Source organism: Cololabis saira, chromosome 16, assembly GCF_033807715.1.
Source record: "Cololabis saira isolate AMF1-May2022 chromosome 16, fColSai1.1, whole genome shotgun sequence".
NCBI lineage: Eukaryota > Metazoa > Chordata > Actinopteri > Beloniformes > Belonidae > Cololabis > Cololabis saira.
Genome location: NC_084602.1, coordinates 25,010,869 through 25,033,073, shown reverse-complemented (window position 1 = coordinate 25,033,073; position 22,205 = coordinate 25,010,869). Strand labels below are relative to the sequence as shown.

At 44.1% G+C, this 22,205-nt stretch overlaps 1 protein-coding gene across 4 annotated transcripts in view; it reads left to right on the top strand.

Moving 5' to 3' along the window:
• The window catches only part of LOC133461866 (signal-induced proliferation-associated 1-like protein 1), a 61,000-nt gene that overhangs the window by 26,699 nt on the left and 12,096 nt on the right, over positions 1–22,205 (top strand). For all 4 annotated transcript variants that reach the window (XM_061742823.1, XM_061742826.1, XM_061742824.1 and 1 more), the window contains exons 2-8: positions 3,160–4,868; positions 4,976–5,106; positions 7,473–7,661; positions 7,785–7,959; positions 8,803–8,906; positions 9,143–9,300; positions 21,376–21,955. In XM_061742823.1, coding sequence (XP_061598807.1) covers positions 3,371–4,868; positions 4,976–5,106; positions 7,473–7,661; positions 7,785–7,959; positions 8,803–8,906; positions 9,143–9,300; positions 21,376–21,955 — 2,835 coding nt within the window. In that variant the 5' untranslated portion in view covers positions 3,160–3,370. The remainder of the gene's footprint in view (positions 1–3,159; positions 4,869–4,975; positions 5,107–7,472; positions 7,662–7,784; positions 7,960–8,802; positions 8,907–9,142; positions 9,301–21,375; positions 21,956–22,205) is intronic.

Here is a 22,205-nt window from a genome sequence, read left to right as displayed (position 1 = left end):
TTTTTTAAGCCATGTTATTACTTTATGCCTCGAGTGAAAGAGAGAGAGAGAGATGTATGGTCTGTTGATGACCATACATTAACATGGTTGAACAGGATTTAATACTGTGTATGTGATCAGAATGAAATTGAAAATCATGTTTCTCTTCTTTGGCCCACTCAAAAATACGACAACATTTTTTATTTAAAGGAGCTTGAGGCCGGATTGAGGCAGGATTTATGAAAAAAATCCGTATACGTTATAAGTTTTCTAGTAATAATGTCAGATAAAGTGTTCCAAACCCTGTGTATCTCTCCGTTGCCTTGAACAGGCTGTTTGCTGCAAAATGTGCTGCAATTCGGGCCCAAATTTCCCGCGCTGGGCTGTGGATGTGACGTCGCATGACGCTGCATGCGCGTTCTCCCCGTTCTCCCGTGCCGGCTTCACTGTTGGCTGCAGTACCCCCGACGACCGTCGTGGTGAAGGGTGGCGCTAGAGTGTCTCATTTCTTAAAAGGAGCCTCATGCTCCTTTAAGAAAATAAACATGCCAGTTTTACTCTTGAGGAGAGTACACTTTTTGTTATGGTTGTTGAATTCAATGTAGGATAAACCTTTAAAGAGTTTCTATTTACAAATAACAACAAACTCCTAATCAGGCTATTGAAAAAGGCACAGCGCAACTACGACAGCCTTAAAAGGTAATACATGATTTAATTGAATATTCGGACCAGAAGAACCTTTTTAATGGGTTGATCTTAGCTGTGATATACAGTTGTTGTAGGACCGTCTGAGCATACTTTTGAAATGGTTTTTGAATTACACATCAGGCAGATCTCAGTGTTCACAAGTGGAAAGTATCATCTCTTAATGCCTCACTGTAACCAAGGGTGTTCCTCAGGGACTGGTTCTTAGACCACTACTGTTCATTTCATATATAAAGAAAGTTAACAGCAATATATTAAATGCCATATTCAAGAGTAATAATCTGAATGTAAATTGATGATCTGGTTTTTTTTATTAAAAATTATATTTTTAGTTACACGTGTAATTATGTGTATATCCTGGTTTAGATGAAATCAGGAGAAGGTGACTTGTAAGATTTTCACCTAAGAGGTGGCTGTCAAAAGTAGAGATGTTTAATACAATTTTTTTTTTTTTTCTGGTATTGATTCCAATATCTGCACTTAGGGTATAAGCTACTATTGAGTACTGATTCAATAGCAGTTGCCTTCTAGCTTTAGTGCCAATGCTAGATAGCTAGCTCAGTCCAACAACTCTTTCACCAACTCCTCTCCAGCTGCCGACTCGAATCAGGAAGTTTCAAGGCAGTGTCACATAATTTCCTATGCATGCATTTTGAGTAATGAAGAATTGGGATTTTGTTTATAAAAATGACATGCTATTTGATGCTGCATAGATGTAAATCCTCGCAGAAGCCGTTACCCTTATTTTTGGCAGAATCAGCTGGTTTGTCCGATGCTGGTATAGGAACAACCCTAGTCAGGAGAACCATTACCATTAATATAAAACTAATTGCAGTATAAGAAAGACAGAAAATAGAAATGCAGTACTAATAACTTATTTTTGGGACAGCGGGTCTTCATCTGAAAACCACTGTGCTGGTTTCTGTCACAGCGTTATATAAAAGATGGATCTTGATTGTTTTGTTATTTGTAACTTGTTTGTGATTTTTTTTTTTTTTAATGCAAAACAAATGCTCGTCAAGAATTTTCTCAATGCTTGTTTTTGTGAAGTGTTGGACCTGCAGATGGGTGTTGTGCTGAATAAAATGTTCTGGTCCACAGATTTTCTGTCAAAAGAAATTCTTGTATGTTGGCTGTCAGAGGATGATTGCCTGCAGCATTTTTTAAAACTAACTACCTACACTGCAGAGCCTTGACATTTTACTCCTGCACTATTTATTTGACTTGTAAATTGATGCTGATATATCATGCAAACTGTGGCGTCTAGGGAACATTTGACCCATCTCTCAAATGGCCGCACCGCTGTTGCAGAGCTGTATAACTGTACACCCTCCTCATACATAATTTAGGTTGTTTTTTTTTCTTTGAATGGATAAACATCTATTTATTTCTCATATTTTTTAAAAGCAAAGCTAATAATGCAGTTTTTGATGCGGCGTGAAACACGGCTGCTCTGTGGTCCCATCACAGCGCTCTCATGGCTGGTGGCTAATGTGATCACAGCCAAAGCCGTGCAGGACCGAGTGAGAGGAGCGGCTTAATCTTTCAGTGTCTGCCTGCCAAATTGGCTCGATTTGTCAGGCAGCGGATCATCACCCACTTTTCAGATGACTCTTAAATGCCCCCCCTCCCCCCCACCTTTTTTTATGTACAGCTTGGCATAACTGCAATTCAGCATTACATATCATTGTTTGACTACAAACAGGACAACATAGGGAGTATCAGACCTCACAAGCCAAGAATCTGTGACAAAGGAGGTTTAACAAATCTGCCAGTTAATGAGATATAATAGATTGTTCTCTTACTCATATTTACACTTGATTTTTTGAGTTGATAGCCAAGTCATCCTCCATTTGATAAATTAGCTTATAAGGGGGAAAAAAAGCACTTGGCCCAGACGATGAGTGGATAAATGGTACAAATTTTTAAGCTCAAAGTTTACATGTAAACCCCTTATGCTTCTATTGATTTGAAAAATACACTCCCTTATCTGAAACAAAACATGTCAGTAACTTTTCTCTGTCGCCAGAGTGAAGAAAAATGTTCACATTCTGTTCTGCATTCAAGTTCATGCATCCCACGCACTGTATGTCTGTCTGCAGCAGAGGAAAAAAAATGTGCGTGTTTGTGAAGACTAGCATATTTTCACAGAAAGTATGCATTTAAAGACGTCCGTTCCTCTGACAGTTGACAAAGGTGTTCTTTTATTGGACAACTCAAAACTAAGCTGTAACTAAAATGGTGACATTTCTTGCTGAGATGTAGCTTTGTTAAGTATTTGAGGAATTTTTATGGTGGTACAAATCCAATTTGAAGCTATTTTTCAAATCAAGGTCTAATTTCATTGACGTGGCAGCGACTTCTTTGGTGTCAGTGAAAGCTTTGAAATTCATTGCACAATTTAATTTATTGTTATTTGCTTCTGAGGATATTGCTGCCTAGTTGTTCTAACTGGTTTCTCATTTTTCCTCACAGGGTTCAGTGTTGGAGTGAGAAAAATGTCAAGTGACAGTGTCACTGCTGTTGACGAGCCAGTATGCAAGCCTGAGTGCTGAAGAGCTCTCCTTGTTCTTCTTTACTTGTTGATCCAGACAATCACATCGCTCATGAGGTCAGGGAGCGGCGTCGCACCCCAGAGGCAGCCATGTCGACCTGCTAAGTGCCTTTAGCCTTTGGCACTGGTGTCATGACCAGTCTGAGGCGCCTACCCATGGAGCGCACTGTTGGGGGTTCCATCCCCGCCACTAATGAGTTTTACACCGGCCACCTCCGAATGGTCAACGGAGCAGCTGTCCTTCCCCGCACAGACAATGTCCACGCCACTGTGAGCACAGGAGTGCCTAAAATGGGTGTCCGGGCTCGGGTGGCCGACTGGCCCCCAAGGAAGGAAGTTCACGGGCCTCTGTGGCACCCATCTGCTGAGACGGAGAACTCTGGTGTGCCCTCTACTGGAAAAAGCCACATTAAATTAGGTTCTGCTTTGAGCCCTCAGGACTCGTCGATGCTGCGCAACATCCACAATACTCTGATGAGTCGAACCCAGGCCCAGGCTAACAATTACAGCCCTGACAACCGTTACCTGTCCCCAGGAGACTATAGGGGCCCTGCACATAGAAACCCACGTCAGAGACGAGTTCGTCAGCGCAGCAATAGCGACATGACTATTAGCGAGATGGAAGGCAGTGGAGACAGTGGGGAAGATTGGGGTCCGTCATCTGGAGCCAAATGGTCCCCTCTTCACCGTGAATATGGCAGCACTTCCTCGATTGACCAACATGGGTTATCTGGAGAGAGCTTCTTTGAAATGCTGAAAGGATATCAAGGGGACAAGCTTGATCAGCGTAGCCCTGCTCCAGAGAAACTAGAGGACATGTTAAATGTTGGGGCTAAGCAAGCGATCATAGAGCTTCAAGAGGATGTCGCAGATGGCCATCTTCCTAAGCCCAAGGACAGAGACAAGCCTCCAAAGAGACGGACCAAGTCTGAGACCGGGGGCGAGTCTATATTTCGGAAACTTAGGAATGTTCGGGGTGAGTTGGACTCTCCCAGAGCAGGGTCTGACATAGAGGACAGTCGAACAGAGGACATGGCTCCCCCTATGAAGCCCTGGGTCTGCCCAAAAGGATTTGCTCACCATGATGTTCAGAGCATGTTTTTTAACCTTAATGAAGTTATTCAGCTGCGACACACTGCATCTAAGAGGAAAAACACCACCACCGGGGCATCAGCTGCCGCCGTAGCCTCCGCTACTTCCACCCTATCATCCACTCACAGCCTGCCTTACAGCTCCCCTAGTGGCAGCCAGGAAGAGCTATCTAGAGATAGTCCAAGCCTGGATGCAGGCGAGGAACAAAGCAATGAAATGCTGCTGAGCTGCCCTTGTTTTCGCAATGAGATTGGTGCGGATGGCAATGGGAGGCGCAGACTGGGAGCAGGTGGGGTGGGATATCATGGACTTGTAGGTGGTGGTGGTGGAGGAGGAGGAGGCAGTGGGTCAGGGACCCTGACTGGGGAAACCCACTTATATGAAACCACACTCAGCACACACTGCACTAATGCTGGAGTAGCAGTTCTTGAAGGACCAAAGGAAGGACCCAGCACGCTCAGTGAAAAGGGCAAACAATACATCGTAGAGCACGTGGACCTGGGGGCTTATTACTACCGGAAACTCTTCTACCTTAGGGGTGAGATAAATGTTCAATCTCCTACATATTCATCTTAATTTGTTTGACCCACATATGTTAGATATCATGGCTCTTTTTTTTTTTTAACCTTACCTTTTGTACCCCAGAGCACTGGAACTACTTTGGGATGGATGAGGCTCTGGGTCCAGTTGCAGTGAGCCTGCGCAGAGAGAAGCTGGAGGACGATAAGGAGCACGGCCAGCAGTACAACTACCGCCTCATCTTCAGAACCAGCGAGGTCAGACATCGTCGAATCTGTCTCCAACCTAGAGCTGCTTCTCTTTATATGTAGACCATGATGATGCACATGAGCCCCGAGCTACAAGATGAGCCCGTAGATTATAAGAAGAAGTGGATAAACGCCCTGTGATGTCACCCATAGGTTTTCTAAAGAGTGCTTTTCAAGTCTCTTTCCTCCTCCATTTGAACAGCGCCATGTTTCCAATGGGTGGAACGAGCAGTGCTGGAAGCCGGCTGGAACACGCCCAACTTATTTCAGTCACAGAGTTAGCTGGTTTAGTTTTCTGGCTTAGTTTACCCACAATAACAATTAATATTACTTTATATTTATTCTGATTAAATCGGTACAAACATCCTCATTTCAACTTTTGCTACAGAAACATCATCAGATCTGAAATGAGGCCGGACCCCCTGCCTCTATAACTTTACCTGTTGTGATGCAAAAAAAAAGAAAGTCCCACCTGTACAGGTGTCAGGGATGTGACATCCAGATATGGACACCGAGAACGTTTTTTGAAGCAGACTGTAATATGTTTAGTTCTTCTGCAATGTTGGGCATTATAATGGGGGTCAACAGAGATCAACTTGCTTGTGGACCGAGCAGCTAGTGGTCAGTGCAGCAGCTCCAGCTTTTAACTTCTGTGTTGGATTCAACCTGGAGGACAAGACGTTGCCGGCCTGAATACAGGACTGTCTCAGAAAATTAGAATATTGTGATTTTCTGTAATGCAATTACAAAAACAAAAATGTCATACATTCTGGATTCATTACAAATCAACTGAAATATTGCAAGCCTTTTATTATTTTAATATTGCTGATCATGGCTTACAGCTTAAGAAAACTCAAATATCCTATCTAAAAAATTTGAATATTCTGGGAATCTTAGCCACAATCAGCAATATTAAAATAATAAAAGGCTTGCAATATTTCCGTTGATTTGTAATGAATCCAGAATGTATGACATTTTTGTTTTTTTAATTGCATTACAGAAAATAAAGAACTTTATCACAATATTCTAATTTTCTGAGACAGTCCTGTATACAGAACAGGCCGAAATAAGATGACCTGTCTTGGCTTGTTTAGCTACTCTGAGTCTACTCTAGTCTACTCTGAGTCATCTTAAAGGGTTTGAACGCTTTCATCACACTGTAGTTTTCAAAAACTAAAACCCCAAACATAATCTTGGTTCTGCCCCCCCAAAAAAACAGGAACGGCTTTGCTACAACCTCGGCACCATATCATACTGCTCTTTTCCAGTTTGGAATAATCTACTAGTGACATTTTAACAAGATAGTGTGTTCATTTTCATGATAAAAGATTTTTCTTTACTGTGAGGGGGAGAAAAAACATGTTTTTTTTGTGTTACTGTCCTGTTTAACATGTAAGAAAATGTAGCTTATACATTCTTTATCCGTGTCAAATCAAGTTATTACTTTTCATGCTGTATTAGGAAGAACAGCTCAAGGTAAAACAAGTCTGAGCCCTTGTTTCTTATTATGCAATCACCCCTTAAGCTATTCAGCTGTCTCCCCTGATATCAACAATGTGTGAAGAAACCTCAGGAAGTGCAACTATTCCCCTCCTCCAAGGCTTGTTAGCAGCTTAAAAACTCTCTGTTTAAGTGGAAATTGTAGTTGCAGTTTCATCCCACTGTCATATGTTTAGTTTGGGTAATTAGCTTGTGAGAGTCATCAGCCTGGTGTTGTCTGTGGTGTTGAGGCAGGACAGGTGCATGGGATTAGAACCCCACAGGTTAGACCGGATCATATAGGCACCGTTCGTCCAAACACAGGTACACGGGTCCATTGTAAACACGGCCCCAACACGGCCTCAGGCCTGCAGGAGAGAGGACGTCTCCGTCCGCTCCAGCTGTTTGTGATAGCCGAGTGATTGAGTTCAGTCCCAGAGCTCAGCACAATGCACGCTTTGTGAACGCAGAATGCTCGAACGAGCCCTCCCACCTCTTCTTCCTCAGCTCCACTCTAGTTACCCAAAGCTTTTGAGTCATTATCGTCTTGTTTCATGTCAGCTTCTTAAAAGTTGAAACAAAATGCTGGTAGTATCTGTGTGTGTGTGTGTGTGTGTGTGTGTGTGTGTGTGTGTGTGTGTGTGTGTGTGTGTGTGTGTGTGTGTGTGTGTGTGTGTGTGTGTGTGTGTGTGTGTGTGTGTGTGTGTGTGTGTGTGTGTGTGTCTGTGTGTGTGTGTTTATGTTTTTTTATCTTGTGTCAAGGCAGTCATGTTTTGCTATCGGTGTGCTTCATCTTCTTGTGAAAGTTCAAAGCACATTGAAAATTCCTGGGGTGCATTCCTTCGGTTCTCACACTCCTCCCTATAATCTCTTCCTCTCCATCTTCATCCTTCCAGCTGACAACTCTAAGAGGTTCTATACTGGAAGATGCAGTGCCTTCCACCTCCAAGCACAGCACCACCAGAGGGCTGCCCGTCAAAGAGGTGCTGGAGTACCTTCTCCCAGAACTGGATCTGTCCTGCCTCCGACTGGCCCTCAACACGCCCAAAGTCACTGAACAGCTGATGAAACTGGATGAACAAGGGGTGAGAAGATAACACACAGGGTTTAAAGCTATTTACAAATGACAGTTCACATCAGTTTTTTTTTCTGTCCTGCGGGATCTTTTAAAAACAAAAACTTGTGTGTTCATCTTTGCTGGCCTGCAGCTGAGTTTTCAGGTGAAGGTCGGGGTGATGTACTGCCGAGCGGGGCAGAGCACAGAGGAGGAAATGTACAACAACGAGACGGCAGGTTCCGCCCTGGAGGAGTTCCTCCAGCTCCTGGGGGAGAAGGTCCGCCTCAAGGGCTTCACCAAGTACAGAGCCCAGCTGGACACCAAAAGTATTAAACAAACACACTCCCTCATACATGATGCACTGGCAGAGTTTGTGCTTTTACTTATTCATGTTTGAGGTTAGGTTGTGACTCATCTTTAGAGCAGTTTGTCACTGCAGCTTGCAGCTGACTCGATGCATACAGTTAGGTTCATAGGTATTGTGCCGTTATATGTTTGAAATAAAACAGTCAAAGTCTAGGAACTTCAAATTTAATTTAATAGATAGCAGAAAAATATGGCCCATGCCATTTAGGTATTTTGAGAAGTGTACCTCCATTTGGGCCGCTCGGTGGCGCAGTGGGTTAAGCAGCGGCTCATATACTGAGGCTACAGTCCTTCTCCTGCAGCGGTCGCGGGTTCGAATCCAGCCCGCGCACCTTTGCTGCGTGTCTTCCCCGTTCTCTCTCTCTACCCCTTTCCAGTCTGCATCTCCAATAAAGGGCCACTAGAGCCCAAAAAAATCTTTAAAAAAAAAAAAAAAAAAAAAAAAAAAAAAGTGTACCTCCATTTTTCAGGGTCTCAACATGGCAAATGGCATATTTTTGTAAGGATTTAGTTTGGATTTCCCCCGAGCTCAGGGTTCCAACTCAAACAGTTAACTGCACTTTAACCCGGTTTCAATGTCAAACAAAAATTAAGTGGGTTCCACTTGCAGGATGCAGAAGTTAAACAATCAGTCGTTCTTTATGTGAATATAAGTTTTGACAGTCTGACATTGCTTTCTGGTCGGTCAGGTCCCGGTGGAATTGCTTCCTGTTGTGCATAGAAAACAGAGAAAACACAACTGATAGGAGAATAGGAGTACTTTAATAATTGCTCCCAATGCTTTGTTGCCTTTTTTCCTGCAGCCGATTCCACGGGGACCCACTCCCTGTACACTTCCTACAAGGACTACGAGATCATGTTTCACGTGTCGACTCTGCTGCCTTACACGCCCAACAACAAACAACAGGTGAGGCTGGAGAGCTCGCTGTTCGTGGCTTGATTTCAGTTTTCTGTCAGGAAGTGGAACATTCACCTCGGAAACCAGTTCACAAAAGAAATGCTCCAAGACTCTCAGAACCTGATATGATCCTTGTTTTTCATTATTTACATTTCTGTTAAATAAAATTTACCAAGTGCTAGTTTTGACTTTGCTTTCACTATTAAAATTTATAATCCTCTAATTGGCCATTGTTGTTTTTGCAGTTGCTGAGGAAACGGCACATTGGGAACGACATTGTGACCATTGTGTTCCAGGAGCCAGGAGCTCACCCCTTCACCCCCAGGGCCGTTCGCTCTCACTTCCAGCATGTCTTCATCATCGTACGGGTGCACAACCCCTGCTCTGAAAACACGTGCTACAGGTGGGTCCGGCAACAGCGCAATCAAATCTAAATGTGACTCAGTGAGCAACTCGGTGGACAGGTATCATATTTTCAGGAACCCTGAGCACCGAGGCTCTTTGGTTTTCATTTACCCTGCAAACTAACCTGCAGGTGCATCCTTTTATTTACATACTGTTAAAAGGTTCTTTAAAATTATGTGTCCATTTCATAAAAAAAAATATATATATATATGTATTTGTCTCTTGCAACCTCTCCCGTCAAAAAAAAGTGGTTTTCATCTAGTTCCATGATTATAGCTAATCTTATAACACCCAATCAGTACAGAAAATGAAACACTGCTAAATGTATTTGGAAGTGACATCATTATTTTACTTCATTAAATGAAACAAATGAGCCAAATAATGGGGTTAGATTTTGCATGAAATGTGATTTTGACTCAGTACCAGCTTGTTAGTTTGTAGATTATACATATATTTACTGCAAAACTGAGCCCCCCCAACACACACACACAGACCAACACACACACACACACACACACACACACACACACACACACACACACAAAGGAAAAAACAACTCATATTTCTGAGTTTGCAGGGCAATGAGGTCAGGGGATTTTAATTTACTCTGTTAAGGTCAATTTCCTCCTTTTTTTTCTCCCCATCTGCCCCTTTTCTCTAATTTAACTTAACTTAAGCGTCCAACTAAAGGTGCAGATACCAGGAGCGCCCCCTCCCACAAAATGCCAGGACTTTCCCAACATGCAAAATCCAACTTGATGTACTGGAGCTTCAAATTCTCTGTAGAATACATAATAACTGGAGATAATAGTTATTCTTGAAGTGTTAAGTGTAAATGAGCCGTCCGAGTGCAGGAGAGGCTTCTCTTTTATCAGACCTTTAACTGCTCCACGCCCCCCTGGACGTGGTGGCGTGTTGCTGCAGCAGCATTAATACAGAGGCATTGACGGCGAGGCATTGGTCAAACATAAAAGCTTTCTGCCTCGGCATCGTCCGGTCATCATGGCCCCTGTTTCATCCGTCCGCACGCACAAGCTTACATTTGTTTGCTTATAGTAAAACAGCACATTAGCTCTGTTGTAGCCTTGGAATTGTTGTTTGTTCTTTCTTTTGGCTCATTCCTGGTCTTGTGATGATCAGACATCTCTGACGTTATGACTTATTCAGCATCGCCTCACCGCACATGCACTCTCTCTGCTCTGAACAGAGATATTTTGCACACATAGTTGCTCCCTGTCGCTTTCATAGTCCCATTTCTCCACGTTTCCTCGTTCTCATGCCCACTTGCTCACAGTTACACACTGGCACATACTTTTTCCTCTTGTACACCAATTCGCTCAGAGTTCCTCCTCACACGCTCACATAATACAACTCCCCCTTCCCTTTCTCCCTGCCTGCCACTTTGCCTTTGGGCAGCTTGAGTCGGAGTGGTCTGAAGGAGTTAGCGGCATGCACATGAAGTGCTCTCTTCACCCGCACATGCATGTGAGAGGGGAGGACTGTGCAGAGCAGTGTTTCTCAGACCTCGTACAGTCCACCCAAGGTGCGGATGGGTCCACCTCAGCCTCCCACCCCAACGTCGCGTTTGGGCTGATTTATTTTCAATTCTTTTCTTTTTTTTTTAAACCAGCAACTTTATCCCATCGACCAGCGGACAGGACAGTTTGCTTTTCACCTGGTTTATTCTCTGGTAAATATGAAATCCTGGAGTGCTGGTTCACCTGGTTTACCTTGTGGATGAAATGGAGAGTAGCAAGACAGGAAATCCTTGGGCATGATCCAGCTACCCAGAGTCGCCGATATTCCTCGACCTTTGGCTTCGTATTTTCTGGATGGAGGCGCCATGTGATGAAACTTCAGCCCAGACTCTTTCTAACAAGCCTACTCTGGATGCATTTCCACGATTGGTGGGGGAAAAAAACTGTTTCCAATCGAAAGGACACAAGGCTTTGATACAAAGTGCTTGTATAATCTGAGTTTTGTTTTGTAACTACAGAAAATAACGGACTATAGCCTCGGCTCTGCACTCATTTCAACAGAGATTCAAGATATTTTTCAGGAATAATCTAAAGAGAATGGTGGCTTTTTGTTAAAGATAGAGGTAAGTTATTGATGCTGGTGTTGATGGTGGCAACACATTGTTAAAACCACGCAGGGCTGCTGTGGCAGTGACTTAAAACCTGTGCTTTTTGCTTTTTCTCTGTGTGTGTATAAAAGCACGTTTTCTATTTTCCCTGTTGATAAATAGTATGTTATGATTTGTTGAGTCATCAAGTTATTAATAGCTCGCTGTTGCCCGCTGCTGAGATTTGGATAATGCTCCCATCATATTGAGCCAGTCCAGAGCATTAGAGGAGTAAGTGGCCTGGGGCCATCAGGGTGCTAATCTGCTGCTTTCAACCGTTGCCTCAAAGTCACACTGGGCCAGCCAGGCAGGTTGCATAACTAGAGCTTTGTTCAGGAAATGTAGGCTGTGTGTGCTAGCTAGTTTCAGCTGCAGCGCTCCTTCCCCATGCCATGATGTGGCCGAGCATGGCCTAGGATGACAGCACTGGGGGCTGGCTGGTCATGTGATTGAATGTATAGTTTCTGTATGTCAAGACTAGTCATGCATGGTGTACAACGTTTGTGCTACAGGCAGTGTCTGCGAGATCTCGGTAATGGGCTGGATGGAGACGGCTCAGCATTGTCACATTAGCTTATCCATTGCAGCATTGTGGTTGTGGCTTGTTTGTGGGCATTTATTCTATAGATGTCTGGCTTAATAGTTATACAATTGTGGCCTCTTTGTAGATCCCTTTACTTGACCATAGATTGTAAACACGTTTCTAAACGCTTCAACAAGACTCCCTCGCAGAGGTGTCAAGTAACAAAGTACAAATACTTCGTTACCTTACTTAAGTAGAAATGTTGGTTATCTATACTTCACTGGAGTAATTATTTTTCAGACGACTTTTTACTTTTACTCCTTACATTTTCACGCAATTATCTGTACTTTTTACTCCTTACATTTTAAAAACAGCCTCGTTACTCTATTTCATTTCGGCCTTTTAAAAAAAAAACTATCCAGTTAAATTGCTCCATCCGGATAGAGTGAATTTGGTTGTGGTTGTTTCAGATGTTCTTGTCCAGTTTTGTTCTTACATCCGTTCCCTCAGATTCCTGCAACTAAACTTGGATGTACATTCCAATAAAGGTTAGGATAAATGATAACATGCCTCTGAAGTTTGACTTTTTGCACCATTACAATACTTATAGGCAACTAGTCATCATATCTCCTGCTCTCTGAAACACATGTTAATGCTCAATAGTACACATATATGGTTCTTTAATATATTTGCATTATACTAAGATGCATTCATTTTCAATGGCTTTTGTCCTTAATGACTTTTTCTCCCTTACATTACTTTTACACTTATACTGTAAGTAGTTTTGAAACCAGCACTTTTATACTTTTACTTGAGTAAAAAACTTAAGTTGATACTTCAACTTCTACAGGAGTATTTTTAAACTCTAGTATCTATACTTCTACCTGAGTAATGGATGTGAATACTTTTGACACCTCTGCTCCCTCGGTGGTTAAATAATTTCTATATGATCAAAGCTTGGCAATGTAATGTTGCTACCTGTTACTTGCAAGTAACCAGGATGTGGTCAGTGGTGCCCTCACCTGCTAAATAATTCATAGGAATTTTACTCTTGCTATTGTGGGTAAATGGAAGTGGAGCAGTGGAAGGTAACAAGAGGAGAAATGTACCTGCAGGAATTTTAACGCCCTCCTTTGTTTTCACAATTGAGGCTGCTCAAAGGCAACAATATCTCGGGGGGGGGGGGGGGGGGTTGCAAAGATACCACAGCGAGCCAATGTGATGTTCATCCTCGTACTGGAACTTTCCACAGTGCACGACCCCGCAGAGGCTCGGTCACCCAGTTGGGCTCCAAACCATTTTTGCCAACAGAAAACATGCAGGAAATGAAGCATAACCAGAAGCAAAACACAACCTGTTTATTTGAAAATGGACTGAGGGAAGAAACAGCGGTGCCAGCTGTTTGTGCTAGAACTCGTTCGGCACACAAGTGAGAAGGGAAGAAAAGCAATAGATGAGCAAACACGGGCTGCAGACTCGCTACATAGACTAGGGGTGAGTTAAACACCATTTGTAAAGAAAAGTAGTTGCCTGGTTTGAGACGTTGTGTTTAGTTGAAACTTAACAGGCTCTTTCCAGATGCTTCATGGGATTCCTTTCATCATAGTAACTCAGCCCATGTTTACTCACTGGCTGAAACTGGAATGGGGGTTCCTCTGACAGCTCCAGATATTTGGATTGTTATCCATCTACAGTTGTAGATTACTCTGACGTGTTGGTGAGCGTCTTTCAGCTGTGCAGACATCGCAATCAAGTGCCGACAGGCGACTACTCAGCAAGACCACCCGGCATCAACCTTTTGTAGTTGTCAAGTTATGCGTTTGTTCTGACCACAACTCTGCCCAAACTTGAAAAACTGCTTGATCAATTCTGGAAGGATGCAATGGACAACTCAATTCTTCTTAATCCAATGTTTTTATTTTCTTGAAGATGGGTTTAGTTTGATGGGTTTAAACGGGGGTAATCAAATAATGTAATGGGATGGGATAAAGAAGAGTCGTAGTAGGTTGATAACCTTTAAGATAAACAGAAAAGACATTAATTAGACTCAATTTAAACAATCAGTAAGCATGTTCCTTTAGGATTTCTAAATAATATGTCACTCAAACATTTAAATTAAATTCTCAAAGTCAATTTCTTAACTTAATAATGTCTCAAAAATGATCAATATTAACTAAACATAAAGTACCATCATGTTTACCTATTTTCACCAATCTATACATGCTTAAATTAAAATAAACAAATTAAGTCAACTTAAATTGCATTGGATTTCCTAAACTAAAAAACCCAATCACATCCACATTCAAACTGGTTCTTTCCTACCAGTTGCGTCTTTTAAATCGATCAGGAGCTGTGGTCAGGAGTTGTTACCAGGAGTGAGATGAGCTTACAGACCAGACCAAACATTTCCTGCCATGCCTTCCTTGGCACAGGTGAACATGGCCCCAATTAGTGCACTTCCTGGGAGCACCAGTACTGTGTGGTCGCCCTCTGCTGGTTTGGAGTATGAACTTTGTATTTGACACAACACCTCCCACTTGACCTCCTGGTTCTTCAACCCAAGGAGGTCACACCAACTTCATGATGTCCTGGATCCAGCTTTTTTCCTTCAATTTTGTTTTTGCTCTTCAACTGGAAGCAGGACAACTATCCGTCTGACATCCCGGTGAAGAACTGTTGCAGGTATTTTGGTTGATGGCTTTTTCACCTTCTGAGAGGACTTCACAGTTGAGACTGGGTAGCTGGGGAATGTTCTGACATGCACGTCCCTTACAATTCCTCTCTTGTCGGTGTTGACATCAATGACTCTGGCAAGCCTGAACTGTCCTCTCAAGGTATTTTGGTCAGCCAGCCAGACAACGTCTCCAATGGCCACGTTCCTGTGCACTGTGTGCCACTTGGTCCTGACAAACAGGTTTGGTCCTGCTAACTGACTCCACTTACTCCAAAACCGGTCAACTTCTGTTTGGATAGCTCTTAATCTCTTGTAAGAGTAGCCTTCAAAGTCGAAGCTCCCCGGATCTCCGCTGGTTCCAGTTCTTCCAAGCAGAAGTGAATTTGGGCTGATGTATTCCACGCAGTCTTCCCGACTCTGAGTCCTGGCATCAATAGGTCTTTCATTGGCGAGGTTGGAAGCCATATAAAGGAAAGTTTGAAATTCACTCCATGTGAAGGCTCCATTACCTCCCAGATTGTGCAAAGCCCTTTTCACGGTGCGGACAGCAGCTTCAGCAGCTCCATTTCTGTGAGGCGAGTCTGCAGGATGGATTTTCCAGCTCCATTCTGTGCCATGTTTGGAGGCTTCATCTTCAATCTTTGATTTTTCCAGTCGGTCCAGAAACATGTAGAGCTCTTTGAGGGCAGGTCTGGCGCCAATAAAGTTCTTTCCAGGATCGGACCACAGTTTCCTTGGGTGTCCTCTTAGTGCTGTGAATCGTTGGTAAGCCAGCAGGAACCCTTCAGCTGATTGGTCACTGACGAGGTCTGTGTGCATAGCTCTAGACGCCATGCAGCAGAAGACAATCCCCCACACTTTGAGCTTCACCTTCTTTTTTACCTCATCCTTAACTTCGTAGGGTCCAAATAAGTCCACTGTTGTGTACTTAAATGGATTGGCTGGTGTTATTCGCTCAGATGGAAGGTCACTCATGATTTGCTGGCATCTTCTGACCTTGGCTTTCCTGCATGCCACACAGTTGTCAACAATCTTTTGAGCTAGTTTCCGGCCTCTCACCACCCAAGCTTTCCTTCTCATCCGGAGAAGTGTGCCTGCAATTTCTTCATGGTTGGCATTGTGGGCTTCTCGAGCTAAAAGAGTGGATGTCCATGATGTGTAAGGCAAGATTGGTACCGCAGTTTTTTCTTCGTTAAAGATTTGGAATCTTCCTCCACAGAGTAAAAGTCCAGTGCTTTCATCTTTGATCACAGCTAGTCTGTTGAGTGCAGTGTTTGGAAAGGTCACTTCTTCCTGTGCCGCAAGGAAGATATCCCTGAGTGCATCTTCACACTCCCTGATGGTAAGTGCAGCTTCATTGATTCTGGACTTGATTTTTTGAGCTGAAAGAATTCCCTCCCCCTTTGGCTTATCTTTGACTGCGGTTCTGTCCAACACTTTTTTCCACCTTGTGGCAGCTCTCCACACCCAGGCCAAGACTCTGGTCAGCCTGGTTAAACTGCTGAACTTACTGATGTCAAGGATTGTTTTCACTGCAGAACCAGCAGGTGGTCTCTGGCCTCCACTAGGGCTGCTTTGCAGGTCCTGTCTTTGGTCTGTTTTGGCCAGAGCAGGGGTTGAAGACACTGGAATTGCAGTGGTAGTTGGGATATCCTGGTCTCTTTTCATCTGTGCTCGGGTCAGTACTGCTGTGAAACATTTCCTTTGGAGCTTGTTTATACTGTCTCTGGCATCTGCAGCTACATCCTTGCCTGACTTTGTCGGCCACTCTTCCACAGGTCGTTTCAGAAACTCTGGTCCATTTTGCCACACAGAGTCCTCTCTGAGGTGTTCTGGGGCTGCTCCTCTTGTTATGAAGTCAGCGATGTTCTGCTCACCTGGAATCCACCTCCAGTCTTCAACAGACGTGGACATCTGGATCTCCCCAACCCTGTTTGCAAAGAAACTCTGGTACCCATAGCTGTCTTTTTGGATTGCTCCTAGCACGGTTTGACTGTCCAGCAGATGGAGCCAACGTTCAATTGGCATTCGACTGTGCTTTTCAATGTACCTTTTGAGTCTTGCAGCAAAGACAGCACCACAGACCTCAGCCTTCACTGCTTCTCCCTTTTGGTCAAGTGGTGTAAGCTTTGCTTTGGACTCAACAAGTCGGACCAGGATGCCTTGTTCGGTCTCCCATCTGAAGTATACGACAGCTCCATAGCTCTGGTCGCTTCCATCGGAGAATGTTATGCCCCAGGGTCCTCCAATCCTTTTGACTGGTGTAAGGCTTCTGTGAAAGGTGATTTGGTTGAGGCGCGTGTATTCTTCAAATAGGTGGATGGCTTCTTCTCTCAGTCTTTCAGACAGAGGTTTGTCCCATGTATCCCGGGTTGGAGCTCTGCCTCCAGCTTCTTGAAAAGCTTTTCTGACCAGAATAGCTCCCTTCTGCTTGACGGGTGTTGCAAGGCCTATTGGGTCGTACAGGCTAGCCACTTGGCTAAGTAGTTGTCTTCTGGTCAGTGGGTTTGGAGTTTTTTCCCTCACCTCTCCCCCAAGAAGATTTTTGCTAATTCTCATCTTCTTTCTTTTCTTTGAAAAGTTGATCGAAGTCATGAGGTACAGCTTGTCTGTTTCAACCAGGTAGCCAACTCCAAGGGCCTTGTTTTCCCCTTGTCTCATCTGGTTGGGAAGAATGAACACTTGGTCTGTTGACACTGACTGCTCTGATGCATCTTCCTGCCTCCCACTTTGGCCTGACCGGACCCACGGCTTGAGGAAGAATCCACCTGCCTTCAGGATTTCTTTGACTGTTTCTGTGGTTTTGTCCAGCCTTTCCAGGTCATTGTGGGATGTCAGGATGTCATCTACATAGGAATCCTCTTCAAGGATCCTACGCTCCTCTTCCAGGTGAGTGAACATGGGCAGCTTTGCTGTTTCCCTCATTGCCAGTTGTGCAATGCACCCTGCTGGTCGATCGCCAATATTGACTCTGGTGATGGCATATTCTTCAATTTCCTCATCTTCATGGTCTCTCCAGAGGAATCTGTGGAGGTGCATCTCCAGGTCTTCAAGCCACACAGAATTATACATCTTTTTGATGTCACCTAGGGCAGCATGGACTCCTCTTCTGAACCTTAGTAGCACTGCTCGGATGGGATTGAGGACATCAGGCCCTTTCAGAAGTAGGTCATTCATGCTTAGCCCTTTAAACTTCTGGCTGCTGTTCCATACCAGTCGCACAGGTGTTGTGATGGAGTGTGGGTTTGGCGCCACCAAGTGGCTGACATACCATACTGGTCCTTTCCAGTCAGCGATGATCTCCTTGGTGAGTTCCCTTGCTGCTCTCCTCTCCACCATCTCATGGACTTGATTTGTATATGCCACACGCCACTCTGGTTCTTTCTTTAGCTGCCTCTCTGTCCTCAGAAAAGTGGCCTCCACTGCATTTCTGTTGTTAGGCAGGCATTTTGGATCTTCAATCCAAGGATATTTTGTGTCCCAGTGAGGCTCCTGACTGTGGGCATCTGCTTTCACATAGGTGAGGCCTTGTCTGATAAGCTCCAGCTCTTTTTCCTCACTAAAAGTCATGTCTTTGCCTCCTGGTTGACAGGTACCGCACCGGCATCCTCCACACATGGGTTCGCAGGCTGCCCCTATGCTGTCCCACTTCCACCAGTCCAAGAACTCTCTGCCAGCAACTGTGCTTTTGGTTTCAGCTTTGAATTCTTGATACTTCACTGCTGTGGTTCTCATTGAACGTGCAAAGTGGGTTTCAGAACTGTGCAGAGCCATGTCTACCAATTCACAGAGGTCTGGATGTGCTCCACCAACAGTCTTTCCTAAAGGGCTCTCCCAAAGGACTAGATCTCCTACTACTTTTACCCTTTGTGGAGCGAGTCTTCCTTCACGGTGGCTAATGAGAAGCTCAACATGCTCTGGTCTGTGAAGGTCTTCCAGGCTGGTGTCAGGGAAGAACCTCTTGAGTTGTTGCGGTTTGATCACCCTTTGTACTTTTGCAATTTCATCCAAGCCATAGCAGATAAGATGATGAGCTCTCTCCGTGCCTCTAGGTGTCTTGACTCTCACTTTCAGTAAGTATCTTTTGGTCTTTACCTTCATGGCCATGCCTCCGACTCCATGGACAACAAGCGTGATCTTTTCACTCTGTAGATTCAGTCTTCTGGCAGCTCTGTGAGTGATGTAGTTAGTATCTGATGCCAAGTCAATGAGAGTTCCAATTTTCTGCCCTGCATTGGTAGTTACTTCCAGAAGCATAAGAATAACTGGTAACTCACATGTGTTTAAGTCCATCACTCCAGGTAAGTTCTCTAAAGAGCAGTGGGATTTTGCAGCCAGGTTGGTGAAAGCTTTCCTGAATTTTTCTGCCATGTCTGGGGTGAGCTCAGATATTAATGTCTCTTGCTCTTCTGTGAGTGTCTGCCTTCTGGTGCTGGGTTTTACCACTTTCTCCGATTCCTTTCCCTTGACTCCTCCTCTCAGGCAAAGAAAGAAATGGTGGTCTGAAGAGCCTCCTCTCTTGCAGTCTTTGTTCCTGCACAGGTAAGTATCTGTACATTCTTCATCCTCTGCATGACATGTGAGGCATCTTCTGCATGCTCCCAGTTTTCCAACAGCATTCAGCTTCTCACCAGGCTTTAGTTCTTTGAACCGCTTGCAAAAGAAGATCTTCTCACGGTGCCTTTCGTCTCCACAGACAACACATCCTCCTTTCCTTGTTGTCTTTGTTGAGGCATACTTCTTCTCCAGGTAAGTAGGCTTCTTCTCAGGTTTTTCACTTAGTTGGTCTAGTTTCTCCAGGATCTCCTCCTGAGTCTTTAAGAAGGTAAGAAGACTGTCAAAGTGATTGTCAGGTATGACTCCATTTCTTGGATTGACCATGAATGTGAGCCAGTCCCTCTTCATATTGTCTGGCAGTTTGCTCTCTATAGATCTGATCACAAGGGGATTCTTGATGGCTCCAATGCTTTCAAGCTCAGTGAGGTCATTCAGGGCCTTTTCCACAGCTTGAATTAGGTCGATTACCTTCCTTGGCTGATGTGATTTTAAAGGGGGGATCCCCTCTAAGTCCTCAATTATTTCCAAGGCAATTGTTGATTTATTTCCAAACCTGTTTTCCAGTACTCTGATTATATCTTCAGCAGTGTTGTATGTTGACAGGCGCAGGTCTCTGCATATCCTCTCATCCACACTGTCAAGGAGTTGGAACTTTTTTACTTCCACTGAGCCAGTCGGCTCTCCCTGTTTTTGCAAGCTCATCCTGCTGGTGTTTCTCTAACTTGACCTCTTCACCCTCATCGGTTGCAGCTTCAATGTCTGCCAGTAGGCCAGCCCTGTAGTCATCATTGGTCTCGCTGACATGCCTTGCCAGGGAATTAAGCTTGGTAAACTCCTCTTGTAGTTCCTGCTTAATCATGCTTTCAGCACCCCTGCTCAGGTTATTTGCTTGCTTGGTGAAGGCTGTTTTAGCTAAGGTCCTCTCTTGCTTCAGTTGCTTGACTGTTTTCCCAAGAGTTTCCTTCGCCATGGTGAAGAGTTCTCAGTCAATTTGTCCTCCTTTTGCGTCGACAGCTTGACTTCAGGCCTTTTATCCTTGTCTTCACTGCCACGCTGGTTATCAACTGTCAAGTTATGCGTTTGTTCTGACCACAACTCTGCCCAAACTTGAAAAACTGCTTGATCAATTCTGGAAGGATGCAATGGACAACTCAATTCTTCTTAATCCAATGTTTTTATTTTCTTGAAGATGGGTTTAGTTTGATGGGTTTAAACGGGGGTAATCAAATAATGTAATGGGATGGGATAAAGAAGAGTCGTAGTAGGTTGATAACCTTTAAGATAAACAGAAAAGACATTAATTAGACTCAATTTAAACAATCAGTAAGCATGTTCCTTTAGGATTTCTAAATAATATGTCACTCAAACATTTAAATTAAATTCTCAAAGTCAATTTCTTAACTTAATAATGTCTCAAAAATGATCAATATTAACTAAACATAAAGTACCATCATGTTTACCTATTTTCACCAATCTATACATGCTTAAATTAAAATAAACAAATTAAGTCAACTTAAATTGCATTGGATTTCCTAAACTAAAAAACCCAATCACATCCACATTCAAACTGGTTCTTTCCTACCAGTTGCGTCTTTTAAATCGATCAGGAGCTGTGGTCAGGAGTTGTTACCAGGAGTGAGATGAGCTTACAGACCAGACCAAACATTTCCTGCCATGCCTTCCTTGGCACAGGTGAACATGGCCCCAATTAGTGCACTTCCTGGGAGCACCAGTACTGTGTGGTCGCCCTCTGCTGGTTTGGAGTATGAACTTTGTATTTGACACAACAGTAGTTGAATCCAGTGTAGAAGTAGGATTGTGCAGTTCCTTGACTGACCACTAGGGGCTTGCTCCATAAGTAAGTCAATCTGTCTGAACTTTTTTGTGTACCACATCTGGTCATATTTTATAAAGGAACTGAGTTGATGGCAAATCATTTCCGGATCCTTCCAAGCAGGAATCCACTGGGACCTGCAGTTGTCCATGAACTCAGGAGATGTCTGCTCATCATCATTTCAGCTCCTACTGCATTTACTTTGGCTGTTGGTTCGGTAGCGACTCTTGAAATGAAGATTTTTGGACAGATGTAATAATAATTAGCATCATAGCTAGAAGTGGTTTGGTTTATGTTGTTGTTTTTAAACTACTGCTTCTCTGAACCAAGTCAGAAATTTCTCCTCTTCTAATTTTGCAGTGTGGCCGTCACCCGTTCCCAGGACGTCCCGTCTTTTGGCCCACCGATTCCCAAGGGGGTAACCTTCCCAAAGTCCACCGTCTTCAGGGACTTCCTGTTGGCCAAAGTCATCAACGCAGAGAACGCAGCCCACAAGTCGGACAAGTTTGGTGCCATGGCAACTCGCACACGGCAGGAGTACCTGCGGGACTTGGCAGAACGCCACGTCACCAACACCCCCGTAGAACCCACGGGAAAGTTCCCTTTCATCTCTCTGGCTCACAAGCGGCGGGAGAAGATGCGCCCGTACAGCGGGGCGGAGCTGCGGAGTCTGGGGGCCATAACTTGGCAGGTTCACGCTGAAGATCAGGTAGCAGGGGCAGAGCGCGAGTGCCTGTTGGCCGTTTCCAACGACTTCATCATCCTGCTGGACCAAGAGGCCAAAGCAGTAGTGTTTAACTGCGCCACGCGTGACGTGATTGGTTGGTCGTCGGGGAGCCCCGCCTCCATGAAGATTTACTACGAGCGCGGGGAGAGCGTGTCACTACGCTCCATAAATAACAACACAGAAGACTTTGGAGAGGTGGTGAAAAGACTGGAGGTCAGTGGGACACAACATGTCGTCCACACACACCTACACACATCTGCTGCTTCTAGGACAGGGGTCAGCAACCCACGGCTCTACAGCCGCATGCGGCTCTTTAGCGCTGCCTTAATGGCTCATGGAGCTTTTTCAAAAATGTTTGACCTTTCTTTTTCTTTTTTTTCTTCTTCAATTTCCTACTTTTTTTTTTCCTTTTTTTCTTCTTTTTTTCCTTTTCTCAACATTTCGACTTTTTTTTCTCGAAATT